A 20,962-nucleotide genomic window follows, 5' to 3' on the forward strand; every position below is an offset into this window, starting at 1 on the left:
GTTTCACATGAAAGTTCTTTTTTTCTGGCCATTTTGAGAGTTATCGAACCCACAAATGTGATGCTCCAGATAATCAACTAGCTCAAAGGAAGGCCAGTTTTATAGCTTCTCTCATCAGCAAAACAGTTTTCAGCTGTGCTAACATAATTGCACAAGGGTTTTCAAAGGTTTTCTAATCATCCATTAGTCTTCTAAGGCGATTAGCAAACACAATGTACCATTAGAACACTGGAGTGATCGTTGATGGAAATGGGCCTCTATACACCTATGGAGATATTTCATTAAAAACCAGACATTTCCACCTAGAATAGTCATTTACCACATTAACAATGTATAGAGTGTATTTCTGATTGATTTACTGTTATCTTCATTGAAAAAAACAATGCTTTTCTTTGAAAAATAAGGACATTTCTAAGTGATCCCAAACTTTTGAACGGTAGTGTAAGTTTAAGTGGCCGTGGGACAGACAGTCTCTATGGAGCTCTGGGAGGGACTGGGTGAGAGGGATGTGCTATGGGGGACACTGGGTGACAGGGGCGTGGGGCTACTCTGTTTCTGCTTTCTGACATGAACCCTGCGTTGTCACATATGGCTGTCCGTTGATCAACTTGGTTATGTTTGCAGAAACGAGACGCGCTCCGTCCAACGTGGGATGGATGCCGTCTCTCTTCATCAGATCAGGCTTTCCCCAGAAAGTCTTCCAGTTGTCTACGTAGCTCACATTATTCGCTGGGCACCACCTCGACAGCCAACGGTTGAAAGACGACATTCGGCTATACAAATAACAGTATAGTAAGTCAAAAAGTCATGAGAAAGCCTAAATATAGTTAAGTTACAAATAAAGTATAATGAATGGTAAAATGTCATGAAAGTCATTCGAAAACCGTGGTTTAGTACTTTGAAAAACGTCATAAATTAATTTCATAGAAGAAAGTCCTAAAAAATGTCAACGTAATGGGATAGAGTTTTCAAAAAGTAGTAGAAAGAGTATGTCAAAAGAACGGAAAAGAAAGCTGTTTTAAAGTCAAAGTTATGTTGGAATAATCCCTATACTTTGATTTTATCATTACTTTTAAAATTATAAAATAAAGTGTACTGATTCATCTCTAACTGCCAATGTTGAACAACGGGACATAACGTGTAACAATGTCTTCAAAGGATTTATTGTCATAGTTAATGAAACACCACCAGCAAGACAGCTTCTTTAAGTCAATAGATCTTTATGTGATTGTTTTTTTAAATATCTCAAGCGTTCTCATTCAAAAGACATGAAGATAGAAAAAGAGACTGAAAATGGGCCATGAATATAAATATACAAAGAGAGGCAAAGTCTTTACAGTCAGGAACATTCCATGATGGCGTGAGCTCTCCAAGCGGTCATGTGGCACAGCACTTTGGGTTACAAAAGAAACCTCCACCAAAGAAGCCACATTGGAAACAGGTCACATGACAGTTTACACTTAACTTCATGCAACTGCCCAACATCCACCAAACAATAGAACAGTGGGATTCATGTGCGGACTCCTCCCCCTTTGGCAATGATAAATATACAAAGCTAAACCCCCAGCGTTCCCCAGAACTCGTGTCCTTTCCCTCCCCGTGGTCACTGCAAATATACGGAAACCCAAAAATACAGACAGTGTAACTCATGTATATGTACAGTCAGTCGTCACGGTGAAATACAAGACGAGTACCATGCTGCGGATCAAAGGACTCCGATCGGTCCGTCAAAGAGAAGCACGGTCCAGTACGAGATGAATAGGCCACATCGGTCGACTCCGGCTACTTCAAGTATCCAGTTACATTTCAAACCCCGTCTAAAATCCACATTCACAAACTTTACGAGTGATTTAAAACTGGCACGAGCCGATTAAATATTTACTCAATGTGCAAATTACCGAGGTTTTATTTCCTTTTAATCTTAAGCGCGCAAAGAGGAGATAATAGTGCAGTAACACAAACAATAAGAGTTAAAACATTGGTTCAGCGTAACGTAATAAATAAGGTGGGATAGGCAACTAAGACCATGTGGTGCAAGACAAACAAGAAAACATCAACAACTCAGCAAAAAAAACAACGAGCCACACTCTTCACCGTTGAACGTTAACAAGGCACAAAACACACGACGGAGCGGCTCGAGGACGCACATGCTCAGGCACCGGCGCTCAGTACGGGATCTGGTTCTGGTAATACTGGAGCATGTCGTAGGTTTTACTCCTGTAAGACAAACACATGAAGGATGTGAAGGATGTAAAGAACAAGAAGAATAACAAGAACAAGCAGGGGAAATGAAGAGAAAGAAGAAAAGGAAGAAGAAGAAAAAGAAGAAGAGTGAGGGAAATGAAGAAGAAGAAGAAGAGTGAGGGAAATGAAGAAGAAAAAAAGTGAGGGAAATGAAGAAGAGGAAGAAGAAGAAGAAGAGTGAGGGAAGTGAAGAAGAAGAGTGAGGGAAACGACGAAGAAAAAGAAGATGATCAAGAAGAAGAACAAGAAGAAGAAGAGGGAAACAAAGAAGAAGAAGAGTAAGGGAGAAAGAAGAAAAAGTGTGAGGAAAACAAAGAAGAAGAAGAAGAAGAAGAAGAAGAAGAGTGAGGTAAACAACGAAGAAAAAGAAGATCATCAAGAAGAACAAGAACATCAAGAAGAAAATCAAGAAGTACAAGAAGAAGAAGATTAAGAAGAAGAATAAGAACATCAAGAAGAAGAACAAGAAGAACATCAAGAACAATATCAAGAAGAAGAAGATGAAGAAGAACAAGAAGAACATCAAGAAGAAGAAGAAGAAGAACAAAAAGAACATCAAGAAGAAGAAGAAGAAGAACAAAAAGAAGAAGAAGATGAAGAAGATGAAGATGAAGATGAAGAAGAATAAGAAGCAGCATCATCATCTTCTCTGTCCCGACCTGTTGCTGAGGAAGCAGTTCTGGATGACCTTGATGATGAAGGACGCGGCGTCCTTCTCACTCAAGCCGGGGTTGAACCGCTGCCTGGAAGTGGGAGAAGAGGCTCAGAGACGCAGAGGAGGACGAGGACACGCAAACGCACACACACGCACACACACACACGCACACGCCGCCGCCCGACTCACTTGAGCAGCTTGATGGTCTGGCCTCTGAAGCAGGGGAGGCCGGTGTCCAGCATGAGCGTCACCAAGGAGACCACGCCGTCCATGTAGGGCCTGAGTCACCGGAGAGACGCGCCTTAATGCGACGGTCCTGGCTGAGCCCGGCTGAGCCCGGCTGAGCCTCGGCACATCGGCGTACTCACCTGACGGCCAGGTACCCCCTCACGCACATCTCCATGAACCACTTGAAGGGCGTCGCCTCCATCTTGCCGCCCATGATCATCACCATCTCGTCCGTCAGCTTGATGTCGGGCTCCCAGCCGAGGTTCCCACCGGGAGAGCTCTCGAAGATGAAGCCGAAGTCTGGGGGGCGGAGCGCAGACACGAGGATGACAAATACACAAGATATAGAATAATACAGCGGAGTAAAGGCCGGAGACGTAAGGCTTAGAGTTGTGATCTGGAAGGCAAAAGTTTGGTTGCACTTCTCAAGACAACCTGTGGCTGGACCCACACCAACAGAAACGATGAGTTCATTCTTTCGTCCGGTGGCGTGTTGCTCATCTTCACACTCATGTTGACCAGTGGATCTCCAGGACTTTAATCCACATTTCCATGACCAAGTCTCGGTGTACATGACGGTGGATTATCTCTGAGCTGCTGTTGCTACGGCCAACAAACTTTTCAGTCGCGGAAAGAAGAAAACAAATTGCCTGCTTATAATTTAAGCGTCTTTTCTTAAAAAAATAAAAATAAAATTCAAACTCAGCGTATATGAACTTGTGAATATAACAACATTTCTATGACTTTTCCAAAACTTTAGGTGATTTAATTTTTTTAGAGGACTATTCCAGGGCTGGAAATAACCATTTTAAAATTACACGACTTTTCCAGGTTTTCCTTGACCGTAAGAACCCCGTTATGTCCAAATGCAGGAGAGGAGATGGAGATGACTAAAGTGGTTACAGGCACATTTTGTTTCATGGGACATTCATACGATGTGATGACTGAACATTTCTACACCCTTCCCATAACAAAAAAAAATTATTTCACAGAAGAAAAAAAAGAAAAAACACATCCTGCTTGTTTAACGTTACTCAGTTAAATGAACTTGCACCGTACCACCGTACCAGTGCAAGTCCATTTGACTCATCAGAACCACACGGCGCTCCCGATACGCACCGATGTGGATCAGGTGGCCCTGGCTGTCCAGCATGATGTTGCCGTTGTGTCGGTCCTTAATCTGCAGCAGGAAGAGCAGCAAGCTGTACGCCGCCATGCTGCGGATGAAGTTGTACCGCGCCTGAAGAGGACATCAAAAGAACATCAGTCACAGCTGTTCAGAATATAGAAATGTTGCAATAGATAGATGGATGGAATAATATCGACAGAAGGGAGCAAGTCACCTTCTGGAACGCCAGCGTGGATTCATCGCCGTACTGGTTCCGGAAATAGTCGTACATGCCGAAGTCCGTCTGTCGGCCCAGCTGGTCCCGGGACTTGCAGTCCGGGATGCACTCGATCACCCCGCACTGTGTGGCGGAAAAAAGGGGAGAGTGAGACCGAGGCGGTCGTCGTCGTCGTCGGTGGCAACGTGGGAAAGGTTTGAGGTGCGCTCACTCCGGGGGCCGTGGCCACCACCCTGTAGGGGAACACGTAGAGGTCCAGGCCCACCAGCTGGAAGATGTTCTTGAACAGGCCGATGATCTGAAGAGCCAGCATGTCCTGTGAACACGGAGGACGCAACGGGGAACAGTCACGCCACGGCCACTCCTCGAGAAACGCAGCGAGCAAACGGGGGAAGAGAGGGAGAGGGAGACCTGTCGGCAGTCGTCTCCCACTTTGAAGATGGCCGCCTGCCAGCAGATTCTCTTCGCCTCCTCCTCACTAGTCCCCTCATCTTGGACGGAATCCGAGCGACACTTCAGACCTGAGGGGCGGAAGTCGTGACACGGTGTTAACGCCGCGCACATCGGAGAACCACAAAGCGGCCTTGAGGGTCATCCGGGTACCTTCTTTCTCCAGCTCGTTGACTCCACACCGCCTCACTTTGAACTTGGCCAGGTACGGAGCCTTGGCCGCACTAAGGAGAGACACAACGGGCTTTAAGGTAGAAGTGCAGAGACAAGGAGTCACACTTCCTTTTGGAAAACAGTTTTGAACATCACGGAAGATTGTTTTTGTGAGCCCCACCTCTGCATGGGGGTCCCAGACGTGTAGTCTATATCCAAGACCACGGCCTCTGGGTTACTGGGAAGATAACAGCCGGGCTGGACTTTGATCTGGGACATGGCTTCCAGGCAGGCCCTCTTCCTCTCCTCCCCCTTGGGAAACGGTCTGATGAAGACGAAGAAAACACGTGTCCACACAGGAGTCTCCACACCTCTGTGACTGGGAGCGGCATGCATGGGTATCTCACCAACTGACTTCAGACCTCAAGTGACAGTCGGGCTCTGCTGTTATTCACAGAGGGCGGTCCCTGGGGTGCAGAGTAATAGAGAGAGTGGAGGCCAGGGGACGGGAGGAGTTTCTCCCCCGGAGAGTTGCAATTAGTGGCGTAATGAGGGCTGAGGGGGATTTGTCTTCCCCTAGTGGGCTGACAAAACACTCCCGGAGAGCCGGTGATAATGGGGCCCTGTCAGAACACCTCCAGACCGGCGTGTAATCAGAGCGACAGCAGTGCCACCAATCGCTGAGCAAATGAACAACAAAGGGATTTAGAGATTAGCCCACAGCTGGTGCAACGCGTGGGGAAGGAACAAAACATCTTGGCTCGGGGGGAACACTTGTTATCACCTCATTAACACCTCGAACATCGCCAAGAGGCTTCTCGTGCAACAGAGGAAGTTAAACGGAGGTACGACTTGAGGCCTTTGGCAAAAAGACCAGCGTCTGAGTTTCATCAAAGTTGATCTTTTCTTTAAATGCCCCGTTTAAGATTACAAGTGAACCCTTCGCCTGTGTGTGTGTGTGTGTGTGTCTCCAGCAGGTGTTCCCATGTGCCAGGTACTTTTACTCTGGGACAGGTGTCGCTGTACGGAGGAGCTCATACAGTTATCGTTATGGTTCGGCTGTATGAATAGTGATAAACATCCCATCAGCATCTCAGTGGCTTAAAGGTCAGACTGGGCCGCGACAATAAGGATGAAAATAAAAATCTGTGATGGTCAAAATTAGACGACGATGAGAATATTGAGACGAGCGCAGCAGAGTGGAGGTCACGACCTAAGGGATCACAGGCGATGCAGGACTTGTTGCAGCCTTTTAACCAAAAGAGACATTTACTTGCAGAAGTCCCGCCCCTTTGTTGGTGGAGTGGATTTACCCTGCGCGACTGAAACTGACCATGAGAATACATTCAAGTAAACGCTCCTCACTGGGATGGAGCCTCATCTCAAACCGTCTTCAGGATATCAATCAGAAATGTTTATGGTGACTGAAGGAAAAGTGCAGCAGGAATGTGGAGAATATGTTACTGTGATTAACGGCTCCCAGTAATGATGGAGTCAGATTTTAAAAAAGAAAGAAAAAGAAGAAAGAAAGAAGGTAGGAAGAAAGAAAGGAAATGAAGAAGGAAATAAGGAAAACATTCAAAGAAAGAAGGAAAAAAAGGAGTCTAGAGTTCCGAGAGTCTTAAAAAGTAGCATGGGAGCCAGAGCCTTTAGTTATCAAGCTCCTCTTTGATGGAACCAGCTTCCACCTTCAGTCCGGGAGGCAGACACAGTCACCTTATTTAAGAGTATTAAGACTTTCCTCTTTGACAGAGCTTATAGTGAGGGCTGAATCAGGTTCACCTGGTCCAGCCCCCAGATATGCTGCTATAGGCTTATAGGCTGCTGGGGGACGTTTAGGATACACTGAGCACCTATCTCATCTTTTTCCAGGAGTTTTTCCTGATCCGATGTGAGGTTTTGGGACAGGGATGTCTATATGCAGGGGTGCACATAACTGGTACGCAGGTACGCATGCGCGAAAATAATCAACAATGCGTAATGCCACTTGTGTTACTTCGTGCCTTTGCGAACTTGACCGATCTGATATTGATCGTCTCTACACAGCAGCATGTCATTCTGTCTCTACGTGTCGCGTCAACACTTCTCGGCTCTCCGTCTCGCGCGCGGCAGAGCTTCGATGGCGGCGTGCGCATCGCTCAGCCGTGAAGCTCGCACACAGGTGAGCACACTCTCACTAGCAGCACCACCCCCCCCCCCCCCCCGTAGGTGGACGTCACAAAAGCTGACGCTACATATATGGAGTGAGTACCAAACACCATCTCCTGGTACTCACCTGAGTAACTCACCGAAAAAGTTATGTGCACCCCATATGTACAGATTGTAAAGCACTCAGACAAATTTGTAATTTGTGAAAATGGGCTATACAAATAAACTGAATTTTCTTTCTTTTTTTAAAGAAAGACGGAAAGAAAAAAGGAAAGAAAGCAAGACAGAAAGAATGGAGGACGGAAGGACAGAATGAAAGAAAGAAATAATAAAAAGAAAAAAAGGAAAGAAAGAAAGAAAAAAGAAAGAAAAATAGAAGGAAGTAAGGACAGAAAGAGAAGCGTGTTCATACTTGATGATGGCCGACACGTTGGTGATCTTGTTGAAGAAGTCGAACTCTCTCTGGTAGAAGCCCTGAGCCGGGCCGGACAGCGAGCCGGTGATCTCCTCCACCATCTCCTCCAGCAGCTCCCCGATGTCGGCTGCGGGGAGAGAGAGGGCGGCCGGTTGACATGCGTGTGTGTTCGCGGGTTGTGGATTTTACACGTGCGGCGCGCCGGTCTCACGGTCTTTCTGGTTTGCTTCCTCGTCCAGGTATACGTTGGTCTTCATGTTCCAGATGAACTGGTGGGCCAGAAGCTGGGACTTCTGAGCGGCCCACAGGATGTACTCCCTCACGTAGCCCATCTGCGGCGCCGCGGGAGGAGCGAGAGACGGTGAGAATAATCTGAAGATGTGTTCAGGGCTTTCAGTGCATTTGAAGTCGGGTACTTACCTTGTCGTAGCGAAGCGCTTGGACAATCTGAGGTATGTAAAACAAAATGGCATCCTGGAAGAAAGGTGTGAAAAAAAGATTTCACTTGTTAGAAAAAAAAAGGAATATCATAAACGTGTCATGCATTGTATACAAGTTAAATAACGGGGGAATCCCTCGGGCTCATAAAGACGACACCATTCTGCCATGGTGGAAGGAGTACTGAGAACTCTTACTTACTGAATTAAGAGCAGCAATACTAGTGTACAAATACTCTGTAAGTAAAACAAATCCTGCATTCCGAATTCTATCATTATTTAAATGTACTTTAACTACCAAAAATGCGTGGCCCCTTTCAGAATAATAATCTCTTTGTAGCTTAATCTATATTAATACATCATACTTTACCACATTATTCTATCTGAATCTAAGAAATTAACAACTATCTATTGTCGTAAAACTATGAAGCGGGTCAGTGGTTAGCAGGTCCGTCTTCCAATCAGGGGGTTGGTGGTTCAATCCCCGCTTTGGGGGCGGCTGTAGCTCAGTGGGGTAAGGGGGTCGTCCTGCAACCCCAAGGTTGTGGGTTCGATCCCGGCTCTCCCCATTAGTTGTTGCAAGTCGAAGTGTCCTTGAGCAAGGCACTGAACCCCCAGTTGCTTCCCGGGGGCATCACTGCAGCCCACTGCTCCTTAATAACTAAGGATGGGTTAAATGCAGAGAACTAATTTCCCCTTGGGGATTAATAAAGTATATATCTTATCTTATCTAATCGATGTGTCCTTGAGCAAGACACTTAACCCTGAGTTGCTCCCTGTAGCTGTCTACGGTGTATGAATGTCACATGACTGCAAGTCACTTTGGATTAAAGCGTCAGCTAAATGACACGTCATGTTTAAATGTAATAAAGTAGAAGATAATGGAAATAATCCAGTAAATACCTCAAAATAGTATTTAATGTTTCCACCACTGCCTAATGTGATGTGAATTATAGCCGCTTGGATCAAGTGTTATTAGTTTCAAAATCCGTCCTGATGGTTTTTTTTCCTAGTTTATGCTACTTGAGAAAATCGTGGAAATGTCTTCACACGCGGGACAAAGACACATCAACAGGGACGTCCACACGGAGACGTACGGGAGGAAAGGAGCGGAGCACTTTGACCCCGTACTGCGCCGTGAGAGGGTGAGGAGGGTACATGGAGGAGAAGTAGGACAGGCCGGTCGGGGGGTCTGCCGGGGCCCAGCACAGGATGTGACTCAGCTCCGGAGAGTCGGCATCGATGGTGTGCCACGTCACCAGGAACTGAAGAAGAAGAAAAAAGATTGACCCAAAAAAAGTGAATTAGGAAATGGTTCGAAAAAACATGATTCCAGCTCAAGCCGACGCGTCGATCGATACTCGGATAGGTTCCACCATCATGCGCGGCACGCAGCACCGGATCCATACTCCCGCTTCAGACATGACAGCGATCTGATGCAAGGTCACGACCCCGAGACAGACGGAGCGCTAACGAGCCTCCGGAGGAAACCAGTGTCCATTAGTTACAGAAGTGACTGGAATAAACAAGCACGCGGCGTCAAGGACGATCATCCTCTGGAAGCACGGCGGCCTTCGGGGACGGCCGCGCTCCGCCTCCCTCAGACAGGTACGGGGGGCCGTTAGGAGATAATTAGGAACGCACAACATTCATCTAGTGATGACTTGGGAGGAAAACACTGAGTAACAAATGTACTTTTTCCTTTTTAACTTTTGCACACTGCAGTCGAGGCAACGAACAGATAACTTGAAAAGTCACGTGAGAAAATGTAGAATCCTTAAAGTCAAAGCGTCAGCAGTATTATCTTACAAGGGCTGCACAATTGAGATGATTGCAATGGCTCGACATATTGTGTATTCAAATGCATCAAATTGGCCTCACACCATGTGGGTATGAGATAGAAGTATTCAGTCTATTCTCACAAAGCCTGCTGTATCAATTCAGACGGCTTTACAATCTGAACACACGCGACATCCCTCTCCACACAAGGAGTGCACAAGGAGGCGCTTGGCCACAAAATTAGACCCCTGCCGTCCAGCGGGAGACGGCGGCCTCACCTTGACTGCTTCCGGAACGTCGCACACAGCGGCCGGATCCATTCGCACCAGACGGGTCACCTCGGAGACGATCGCCTCAGTGTTTTTGAATCTGTCAAAACAAAAACAAAAAACCTGTCTTAGGTGCTTGTCAAAGTGCTCGGATTAAGTCAACAGTCGTGGGCAAGGAACCGTGTTCTATCGATATTGTAGTCATATCCATATTCTTCATTTTGAGTAATTTGTTGCTGCATATATAATGCATATTAGATGTAAGGATTTTCCTTTAAAATAATAATATATAAAAATATATATACACACACACACATATATATATATATGCATTTATATATACATATATACAAATACACAAATCTATATATATATATACACACACACATATATACACACACACACATATATATGTATACACACACGCATATATATATATGTATATATTCTCCTTCTCAATCACCACTAATGACCTAATAGAAATGTGTGGCAGTGTTTGCCTGGATATACTTTTTATTCTGTGTTCGGGATTTTTTTTGTGTCAACAGAAAACACAGCAACCAGGTGTTACATCATCAGCACGCACGAGAGCAAGCTATGAAAATGGCAGACTGAGGCGTTTCTGTTCTCCGAGTACCTGGCAGGCAGCTGCAGGGCGAGGTACGGCGCGATGCTCCAGGCCAGGTTGATGTTGTCCTTCCACTGTTTCTCCGTCAGACTGATGTATTTGGACCTCCAGTTGGCGATGCTGGTCTCCACCGACTGCTCCGTGGCGATGACGAGCTCCTGACTGGACAGCGGGTTGTACCAGATCGTCAGCCGCTCAATCTCGCTGGCCTGAAGAGACGTGATCACGGGGGGAGGGGGGGGGGGGTCATTCACAGAACTTCATGTTCTACTTTTGTGAATAAAGTGAAAAAGTGTAAATACCAGCAAAGCGAGTAAAAGAGTTCGACGTTTCATGTAGTACTTGTGCAGCTGAGAACCTTTGTTGCTTTTTTTAGACAGTCCTGAAACATTGGGACAGAGGAAATAAGAGATTAATGAAGACTTATTTCATCTGTGAATAAGAAGGTTTTGATGTTTCAGCACAGCTTATTAAAGTTTAACATTGTGTGTGTGTGTGTGTGTGTGTGTTTTACCTGATTTCTTGGATATGGTGGACATCCCGGAGGACAGGGGGTAGGTGTTGATCCAGCCCTGAGTCACCTGCTGCCGCTGGCTTATCGCCGCATCAAGACTGTTCCTGCTGTCAGTCCCTCCTATGACGGACAGGCTGTTCACGGACATGTCTTGGGGATCTGCACGGAGGTTAAATCAAATCCAGTTTGGATTATTGGGCTGCGTGAAGTTTCTAATTCTGTAAATATGACGAGAGGGTCGGGCCGTGGTTCTGTCTGTGCCGTACCTTGGGGAACCAGCTGGTTGGCTCCGAGATACTTCTTGTCAGACTGCAGACTGGCGTAGAACTTGATCATGATGCTGATGTCTTCCCTCAGCCGCTTATCCGTCTGAGTGGGAAATTTGGGAGTGGTGCTACACAAAGAGAAGTTGGCAAAGAGGTTATTGGTACAGAATGCCACTAAAATACTAGACTTGAATAAGATTTCTATTTATATACCTGAAGTAGTCGAAAGCGGTGGAATAGATCTTCTCTCGAAGAACATTTCTGATGGTGGAATTCGTCACGACGTCGGCATGCAGCAGCGTCAGACCCAGAGTCAGCAGTCTGAATTGAAAGCGAAGCGATGTCGCAATAGTTACGTCCAGGACACAGCATTTAAGAATAAACTCAATCACCCGTCGTAACATTGAGGATCGGTACCGGAATCTTGGCCCGATGGCAGCGACGTGTCTGTTCATGCTGCTTTTGGGCCCTCCGACGTTCAGCGACAGGGACCGCTGCAGGAGGGCCGTGAAGATCTCCACCTGGTCCGCGCTGCTGTACTTGGCGATCTCAAACCGCTGCACCAGAAACTGTGAGGGAGGTAGGGTGGGGGGACCTTTACAAATCATCTCAACTCCATTTACCGAGCTGTAGCCCACGTCTGCCCCGTCACTGACCTCTATCCACAGGAAGTGGGGGACGATGTCAGGCGCGCACGGTGCCGGTTGGCTCTCCTCCGACACGGCCAGAGGGCCGGCCTCCACCGTGGCCTCCGAAAACACGCCCATCTTCAGCTCCACCGTCATCTGCCATGCTCCTGCCATCTCACGCATGAACTAGGCAGATGGAGAGAGAGAGAAGAGAAGGTCTATTCCACAACACATCTCAGACTAAGACGCACAATCGTTTCACACATTCTCTGTATGATTTTTGTATGCAATGCGATAAATACACATACGGGCACTTCCACCCCGTTGTGTGCGGCCAGCAGCCATTCCCAGCAGGCGATGGCCGTCTCCATGCCGTGTTCTGTAAACATCTTCAGAGGAGACCAGCACAGGTGGTGCAGGAGCTGAGGGTTGCAGTCTGAGAGAGAGAACATAAGGAAATGCATCACAACTGAATAGTTCCTGAAAGACTTGCTGAAGAGGCAGAGAAAACTCACTTTTGGTAGTTATAAGCAGGGCGGCCATCTTGAACATGGCCTGGGTGAAGACCTCTGGGTCCTTTCTGTCCAGCGCACTGGTCATCTGAAGGATAATCAGCTTGTTGAGGTCCAAGTGGCTGTGAGTCACCTCCGAGAACTGGATCATACCCGCCACCTGGACCGCACAGACACGCAGGTGTGAACCACACCGCATGCAGAAGGTATCGGAGAAGTCTCATCGTCCACTTAGTTACGAGATCAAGGCTTCACCTCTCCGGTGTAGCGGTTGCGCAGGTTGAGCGACGCCATGAAGTTGGAGTAGTCCTTCTTCACGCAGGCCGGCCTCTCCATCAGCTGGGTGGTCTAATGACAACACACGGTTTAGGGGAACACTTGTATAACCCAGTTAGCCAAATGGGCAACCAGCCAACTAACCCACCCGTCCATCGCAGGCAAGTAACCAGGGCAACCAGCAAATCCGCAAACCAGCCAAGCAACCAGGACAGTAGTTTCGGTGCAGTTAATTAACGACAAAATACAACAAATGAAGCAAATGAAAAAAAACACACAAAGCTGAAATGAAGGCCAGGAACACAAAGGGCAATGCGCAGCAAGCAAAACAATGTCACACGGACGAGTCGGCATGCACACACAGACACACAATGCTGTAAATAACTAGACAACTCCCAGTGTTTAGAGAGCTAGAGCACATAAGAAAGCACGGGGAACATTTCTGCGCCCCTTCTTTATAGGGCGGTCTGCAACGTGACGGGTACCTCAGATTAAGACCTCACCATCATTCTAAGATGTGTAATTTTGCCTAAATTCAGCCCATCCTCTATCTTGTGAAAGGGTTTGTGTGCAGTGTGTGTGTGTGTGTGTGTGTGTGTGTGTGTGTGTGTGTGTGTGTGTGTGTGTGTGAGACCCACGCCGAGTGTAGTGCTCTGTCGGTTGTAGCCGGCGAAGTGCAGGATGCTCTCGGTGGCCATGGCCAGGCCCGTGTGCTGGGACAAGCCTGAGACCCAGTTCTGATGCTTGTTCAGGTATTCCTGTACAAGACACGACAGACAGGAGAGGACACAACGAGAGACAACGGGGGGAAAGAGAAACGGTAATGGAACAACAGCGACAAATATCCTCTAAAAACAAAACATTAAATGGTTATTGCCGGCGAACTGTTGCTTGAACTTTACACACACAACCAAAGTCAGCTGTGAAGTTCACACTTTTGTTTTGTTATCTAAAAACAAACAGCAGTTATAATTAATATCACCCCTTTAATTGAGTTGTGTTGACCCTCTCTTAAAACCCCCAGACCTCCACGCTGAGGAACTGACCTGTAAGTGGGACTTTGTGACTGAAGGGGCCCATTTCATCGCCTCTTTCAGGATCTCACCACAGCGAGCGGCAAAGTCCTTTACTATGCTCTAGAAAGAGATGAAAAAACCAGGATAGGATTATTATTTATTTATTTAAACCTATATTTAACCAGCTCAGTCCCATTGAGATTAAAACTCTCTTTTTCGAGGGTGACCTGTCCAAGATAGGCAGCAACAGAAGAAACACATACTTACAAACAGAAAACACAGAACAAGACAAGTTAAAGAGACAGTGACATAACCGAGATAATTTAAGAAACATTGACATTTTTGGGAACCTGCCTCCATTTCTTTCTTTTTGTATTTAAAAGAAGAAGAATTATCAATGAAAAAGTGCCATTAGACAATCCAATCAATTTCAATCATACCTATCCCTAAACAAAAGTATTGTTGCGTAACGAGTCCTTCTCAAATATTTCTATTGGTGCAAATTGAACGTAAAATCATCACATTCAATTCCATCAAAAACTATAATGTAGCTGAAAGACCAATCAAACCGGTCTCTTAACGACTGCCACTACAGTCTTTAAAACCAATACGCTGCTGCCCTCTAGTGGTCTGAACTCACCTCTCGGGCCTCGTATGTGTCAGGAACAGTGATCCTGTAGGGCGTGTCTGGAATGTCGTAGTACGGCTGATCCTTGTGGATGTCCTGAATGAAACGGAGGCGACACTGAACTGAAGCCGAGAAGCATCCATGTCAACTCTGCTCCACTTCGCCCACACAACACCTTATTTGAACTAGGCATGTTGACTCAGAGCTGCACCCAGAGGAGAATAGTCCACACCGGCACCGCGTTCAGAGATACTTACAGCGCTTAGAGACAGCGAGAGCGTCTGCAAAATGTCCAACATGGTCTTCAACACGCGGCCGCTCCACAGCAGATGGGGGAATCTGGTAGAGGTCAAACAAATGAGAAATAAGATTCATGCTGTATATATAACGTGACGGGGGAGTAGAACCCAATGCACTCACGTCTCCGCCAAACCCGAAAGGTACTTGTCCGCCACTCTGCGGATCCTCTTGTGGGTGTGGTTAAAGTTGATCAATAAGAATTGGGCATGTCGCTCCAATTCCTCCTCGTGCCCTTTGGTCTTCGGCTAAAAAAGCGTGATAAATGTGTTTCTGATTGTTATCCAGTGATACGGAAGAATGAAACATACCCCTGGCCCTCCGAGTCTCCAACATGTGAAGAGGAGCCGCGCTCCCTCACCTTCTCAGCCATCATCTGGAGGAAGACGTCGAACACCTTGTCACCGACACAAATGATGCACTGCATCATGCCTGTGAAGGCGATGCGAAAAAGGTGAATTTGAGAATGCATCACACAGTATGTGGAATGGCACGACCAGATATGAACGGGGGTCACGCCCTCACCGGATTTGTCTTTCTGGATGGCTTTGTCTTCCAAATATCGAAACATGACCTGGAACCTGTCGGGGTCGTTGGACCGCAGCATCCTGAGAGAGAGAGAGAGAGAGTGCAGGGGGGCGGAGATGTTACAGTTTTCTTCTCTGGTGTCTCTAAAAATGCTTAACTCTATCGTGCATGAAATTCCCTGACTTTGGATTGGCCTGAGAACAATCCCAGTGTCTGTACTAAGGTAACATACCAGAACAAAGTGACCCATGAAAATGTTGTAGGAAAACACTCTCTCAACGCACATTGTACACTCCACACTGCCTCCTGACCGACAGGAAGCAGCACGTGAGGCTGGGGAAACACGTCTCAGGCTCCCTCCCCAGCACCCACAGGTTCTGGCCCAAGGCTGTGTCTGTTCTCCTACCCCAACTGTACTCCAACCAGTCACCAGTCAGTCAGTCACAAAAGCTCTAAAGTTCATGGATGACACCACCCTCATCTCTGGGACTCATGGACCGGGGCAGGTGGAGAGAGACCTGAGTGGGAGACCCTGACCTGGTGCAGAATACACTGGAAGCTCAACGCCTGAAGACAGTGGAGATGGTGGAGGATTTTGTGGTGAATGCAGCCCCCACCCCCCCCCCTCTCTCATCTGTGTGCTCCTCGTCGGCGGCTGTGGGGTCCTACCATCATCCCCTCACCCATGTCTCCCAGGACCTCAAGTGTGGCTGAACATCGGCTCCATCTCCCAGAGCTTCCTGAGAGGATGGCTGGGTCGGAGGGCAGCTGAGAAATCTAACCTGCCAGATGCCAGATGTCTATGATTGCATCATCACGGCCATCGTTGAGTCCTGGCCCTCCTCCATCACCGTCTGGCCAGCAGCCACTGCAGAGCGCCATCTGGCCGGGCAGAGGCATCATCCGCCAATCTCGGCTCCTCCAGGTCCTGTCTACTCTCTTCCCTCAGCTCCTGGTCACTGTTGCCGCGCCAGAAAGATTGACTGAATCCTCCCCCCCCTCCTCACACCTGTGCGTCCATCCTGACCCTCCCTGCCGGGAGGCTCTGATCCTTTTTCACTTCCACCCTCGGGCCCATCATTTTTTTCCGGACCGGGTGAGCTCATCAACTCACCCCCCCCTGAGGACTGACCTACACCACCCCACCTCTTCCTCCTCTTTCTTCCTCCTCTCCTCTTCCTCCTCCCTCCCTCCTCCTCCCTCCTCCTCCTCCCTTTCCCTCCCTCACCTTGTGCTTGTCCCAAAAATTCCTCTGTGTTTGTAAAAAAAATTTTGCAGTTTGTTTGTTTCTCATTCTGATTCTGATTCTGATTCTGATTGTGGCCAAGCCACAGAAAAGCATCTGACACAAATCTACTGAAGAGACCGTAAAATAAAGTCTGTGGCTGCAGGAGCTAGTGCTCAACAAACTGTTACTAACACACTCATGTATTATCTATTGCGCTTTTCTATGTAATGTCTTTGTTGTATCGTGTGTACTGTCAGGTCAAAGGAGCTGACCTCATGTATTCCAGCCTGTAGACGGAGAGCAGGTAGGTGGACATGGCGAAGTCGAGCTTGTTGATGAGGGCAGATCCTTCAGGAGGCGGGTCCAGGAGATTACTGATGGTGGCTCTCAGATCGCTCAACTCGGCCTGGTGGACAGAGACGGGTCATTTAAAAGATCCGTTTGATTGACGTCAGTGTTCAAACTACTTCACCGCGAGACCCGTTAAAAAGCACTTCACCGGAGTGACGGTGTCGTTCTTCAGGGCAGAGTTGTACTGCAGCTCGGAGCGAAGAGGTTCTCCGCTGGGGAACGTGAGCAGAGGAGACGTGGTGGCAATCTCGCACACGCCTTCATACCACTCCTCTGGCCAAAGTCCTGAAAGAACACGCATGTTGGCATCTCTGATTTGAATTACTAAGAGCTGTGAAATAACACATTTACAGTTGATACTGATGATAGATGTCAAACATCCGTCTTTATCTCAGTTAATGAACCACTTCATCACACAACTCAAATATTTCCCCCAGCTGGTGTGAAATACATCTCCAGAATTACTTAACACTTTCAGTTACTCTGCTCGGGTTGTGTGAGGGCCGCAGCGTTGATAAGCATGTATTAGAGCACACATCTTCAACTGCCAATAAGAATGATAAAAGGTGTAATTTGCCCCAGCCTAACCGGTTCAACAGGGCGACATTTTAATTTATTTAACTAGGAAAAGCCTCATTGAGATTAAAATCTCCTTTACAAGAGTGTCCTGGAAGACAGCAGTAGGAGATCAATAAGTAAGATGAGGATCCCCCACCCATTGGCTTTAGTTTTTTATAGTTCTTAAAATTTATAAAATATGTTGTCTAAATGTTCTTTGTGTTGTTGTTGTGTTGTTAAACTGTTGCTTTATTACCTTTATCACTTAATTATTATCATTTTATGTGACAAAAGAGACAAGGATACTTTCGATATTATGTATGTTCAACAAATGCAAATTGACAATAAATCATTCCTGACAGATTTAATATGTTCATTTAGCCTAAATAATATTCCAGTGTTCAAAAGAGACCATAATAATATCATGGCTTAATAAAAACTTAATACACAACCATAATATATATAGGACACACGCAAGTAATAATTAAATAATACAAACCCATCCTGCCAGTCGAAATTGACACGTGTAAAAGATATTCATTATGATAGGAATTCTAAAAATTGCCCTGCAGGGATGAGCTAGACCGTTTTGTTCATCGTGTTTTTCTTTCTACGACTGCAATTCGTTGTGCAATGCTGTGTTGCATAATAACAATAAATGTTTCTTGAATCCTTGAAATAAATCGCTGACAGAGAAAAAGAGGAGATAGGTACTCAGTGCATCCTAAACGTCCCCGGCAGCTATAAGCCTATAGCAGCATATCAAGGGGCTGGACCAGGGCAAACCTGATTCAGCCCTAACTATAAGCTCTGTCAAAGAGGAAGGTCTTAAGTCTACTCTTAAACGAGGTGACTGTGTCTGCCTCCCGGACTGAAATTGGAAGCTGGTTCCATAAAAGAGGAGCTTGATAACTAAAGGCTCTGGCTCCCATTCTACTTTTTAAGACTCTAGGAACTACAAGTAGTCCCGCATTTATGAGGAGGAAGCGCTGTGCCAACGGCTGCTTGTTTCAGTAGTGGCGTTTTGCTTTTATTTTATTGTCTTTTTTTTGCACTTTTCCTCTCTTTTTCTTTTCTTTCACGTTTGTCTTAGTTACGGTCGGACACTGGACCATAACTACTTTTTTCGATACTTCTACTGTGGCTTTTGTTCACTTTGTCGTGAGTATCGGTGAGCCGCAGCAAAACAATGACTGGGACCGTCGTCTACTCGCGTGCTCAGCTGATCGCGCTGTGCAGGCCGAAGCTTCTGCCTGGAGACAGACCTGTGATCCCGCTGGAGCTACGGAGAAGGGCTCGCGGTTGCAGATCGGGTGTCAAGCGGAGAGCTAAAACGAGGAGATACAAACCCTCGGTACCGTCGATCATAACGGGGAACGTGAGGTCTTTGGCGAATAAGACGGATGAGCTCGGCGCTGGTAATGACCGAGAGGGTCTTCCGTGAGAGCAGCCTCTTGTGTTTCACTGAGACGTGGCTGCGGACTATCCGGATCACAGCGTCTTTGCCCGGCTTCAGGACTGTTCGGGCTGACAGAGACGCTACACAGAGCGGTAAGAGGAGGGGCGGATCGCTGTTTATGTGAATGAACGGTGGTGCCATCCGGACCATGTGTGCGTGAAGGAGCGCTTCTGTGGCGAACATTGAACTGTTGGCCGTGGGGATGCGCCCGTACTATTTGCCGAGAGAGTTCACGTCCGCCATTGTGGTTGTCGTACGTGCCGCCATCAGCTGACGCTGAGGAAGCTGTGGACACCATCCACTCCACTGTGTCTGCTCTGCTGAATCATCAGCCTGGAGCATTCATGGCTATCACTGGTGACTTTAACCACACCACATTGGAAAAGCTCTGCCAACCTTCCATCAATACATAGACTGCCCAACAAGGAACAATAAAACTCTGGACTTGCTGTATGCTAATACTAAGGACGCATACAGCGCCACTGCCCTTCCCCTCGGCAGGTCTGATCATGACCTGGTCCGCTGACACCCAGGTATGTTCCTCTGGTGAAGAGGCTGCCGTGACCACCAGGACTGTGAGGAGGTGGTCTCTGGAGGCTAACGACGCTCTACAGGACTGCTTGAGTCAACGGACTGGGATGTGCTGTGGACCGCACGGGAGGACATCAACAGTATGACCGACTGCATCACGGAATACATCAAGTTCTGTGAACACACCACCATCCCATCACGGACTGTGCGCTGCTTCCCCAACAACAAGCCCTGGATCACCAGGGACCTGAAGGCGCTTAACATGAAGAAAGCTGCTTTCAGGTCTGGAGACAGGGATGAGCTGAGAAAGCCCAGCGCAACCTGGAAGGTGAAGCTCAGGAGGCAAGGACTCCTACAGGAGGAAGCTGGAGGCCAAACTCCAGCTGAACAACACAAGGGAGGTGTGGTCTGGCATGAAGCAGATAACTGGCTTCAAGGTGGGAGGAGACAGCCAGGGGCTCCTGGAGAGGGCCAACGAGCTGAACTGTTTTTCAATAGGTTCAGTTCACAGCCATCGCCCGCCTCCACACATCACACCTCCCAAACACCTCCTCCCTCTGTCCCCCTGCTGAGCTGCACATCCACCGAGCCCTCAATAACAATGGGCTCCTCCACCCTCCCTCTCTCTGTGACGACTGACCAGGTGAGAAGACAGCTGGAGAAACTACACCAGCGCAGAGCTGAAGGTCCTGATGGCATCAGCCCCAGGGTCCTAAAGACCTCGCCACCCAGCTGTCTGGTGTCCTGCAGCGCCTCTTCAACCTCAGCCTGAGGCTGGGGAAGTCCCGTGCTGTGGAAGACGTCGTGCCTGGTCCCTGTCCCAAAGAAGTCAGCACCATCTGGCCTCAACGACTACCGACCGGTCGCCTCACCTCCCATGTGATGAAGGTGCTGGAGAGGCTGGTCTTGGCCCACCTCCGGCCGCAGGTGAAATCATCGTTGGACCCTCTGCAATTTGCTTACCAGCCTCATGTGGGAGTGGACGACGCCATCATCTACCTGCTGCAACGAGCTCAGTCGCACCTGGATGGAACCGATGTCTCTGTGAGAGTCACTTTCTTTGACTTCTCCAGTGCATTTAACACCATCCAGCCACTGCTGCTGAGTGAGAAGCTGGTGGCCGTGTGGACGCGTCCACCATCTCCTGGATCACTGACTACCTCACAGGCAGACCACAGTTTGTCAGAATGGGCGTGTGCTGTCTGGAACGGTGGTCAGTGATGTTGAGCCCCACAGGAACTGTTCTGTCTCCTTCCTCTTCACCCTGTACACCAGTGACTTCCAGTACAACACGGAGTCATGCCATCTGCAGAAGTACTCTGATGATTCTGCAGTGGTCGGGTGTATTAGGGATGGACGGGAGGAGGAGTACAGGGCAGTGGTGAGTGACTTTGTAAAGTGGGCGATGAGAACCACC

At 47.7% G+C, this 20,962-nt stretch overlaps 1 protein-coding gene across 1 annotated transcript in view; it reads right to left on the reverse strand.

The window, feature by feature from the left end:
- Positions 1-1,145: 1,145 nt before the first annotated feature.
- Positions 1,146-20,962, reverse strand: part of pi4kab (phosphatidylinositol 4-kinase, catalytic, alpha b) — a 46,239-nt gene continuing 26,422 nt past the window's right edge. Inside the window, exons 21-54 of the mRNA XM_056419611.1 lie at positions 17,146-17,282; positions 16,919-17,052; positions 15,416-15,498; positions 15,252-15,322; positions 15,014-15,138; positions 14,851-14,932; positions 14,606-14,689; positions 13,996-14,085; positions 13,588-13,707; positions 12,929-13,021; positions 12,677-12,833; positions 12,470-12,597; positions 12,189-12,347; positions 11,950-12,101; positions 11,746-11,853; positions 11,533-11,660; positions 11,267-11,425; positions 11,055-11,134; positions 10,762-10,961; positions 10,134-10,224; positions 9,174-9,341; positions 8,060-8,113; positions 7,851-7,971; positions 7,637-7,766; positions 5,258-5,401; positions 5,077-5,147; positions 4,885-4,994; positions 4,685-4,789; positions 4,471-4,596; positions 4,247-4,367; positions 3,268-3,427; positions 3,089-3,178; positions 2,904-2,987; positions 1,146-2,217 (exon numbers count right to left, since the gene is read on the reverse strand). Coding sequence (XP_056275586.1) covers positions 2,166-2,217; positions 2,904-2,987; positions 3,089-3,178; positions 3,268-3,427; positions 4,247-4,367; positions 4,471-4,596; positions 4,685-4,789; positions 4,885-4,994; positions 5,077-5,147; positions 5,258-5,401; positions 7,637-7,766; positions 7,851-7,971; positions 8,060-8,113; positions 9,174-9,341; positions 10,134-10,224; positions 10,762-10,961; positions 11,055-11,134; positions 11,267-11,425; positions 11,533-11,660; positions 11,746-11,853; positions 11,950-12,101; positions 12,189-12,347; positions 12,470-12,597; positions 12,677-12,833; positions 12,929-13,021; positions 13,588-13,707; positions 13,996-14,085; positions 14,606-14,689; positions 14,851-14,932; positions 15,014-15,138; positions 15,252-15,322; positions 15,416-15,498; positions 16,919-17,052; positions 17,146-17,282 — 3,917 coding nt within the window. The 3' untranslated portion in view covers positions 1,146-2,165. The remainder of the gene's footprint in view (positions 2,218-2,903; positions 2,988-3,088; positions 3,179-3,267; positions 3,428-4,246; positions 4,368-4,470; positions 4,597-4,684; positions 4,790-4,884; positions 4,995-5,076; positions 5,148-5,257; positions 5,402-7,636; positions 7,767-7,850; positions 7,972-8,059; positions 8,114-9,173; positions 9,342-10,133; positions 10,225-10,761; positions 10,962-11,054; positions 11,135-11,266; positions 11,426-11,532; positions 11,661-11,745; positions 11,854-11,949; positions 12,102-12,188; positions 12,348-12,469; positions 12,598-12,676; positions 12,834-12,928; positions 13,022-13,587; positions 13,708-13,995; positions 14,086-14,605; positions 14,690-14,850; positions 14,933-15,013; positions 15,139-15,251; positions 15,323-15,415; positions 15,499-16,918; positions 17,053-17,145; positions 17,283-20,962) is intronic.

The sequence above is a fragment of the Pseudoliparis swirei genome, chromosome 7, assembly GCF_029220125.1.
Source record: "Pseudoliparis swirei isolate HS2019 ecotype Mariana Trench chromosome 7, NWPU_hadal_v1, whole genome shotgun sequence".
NCBI classification, from domain to species: domain Eukaryota; kingdom Metazoa; phylum Chordata; class Actinopteri; order Perciformes; family Liparidae; genus Pseudoliparis; species Pseudoliparis swirei.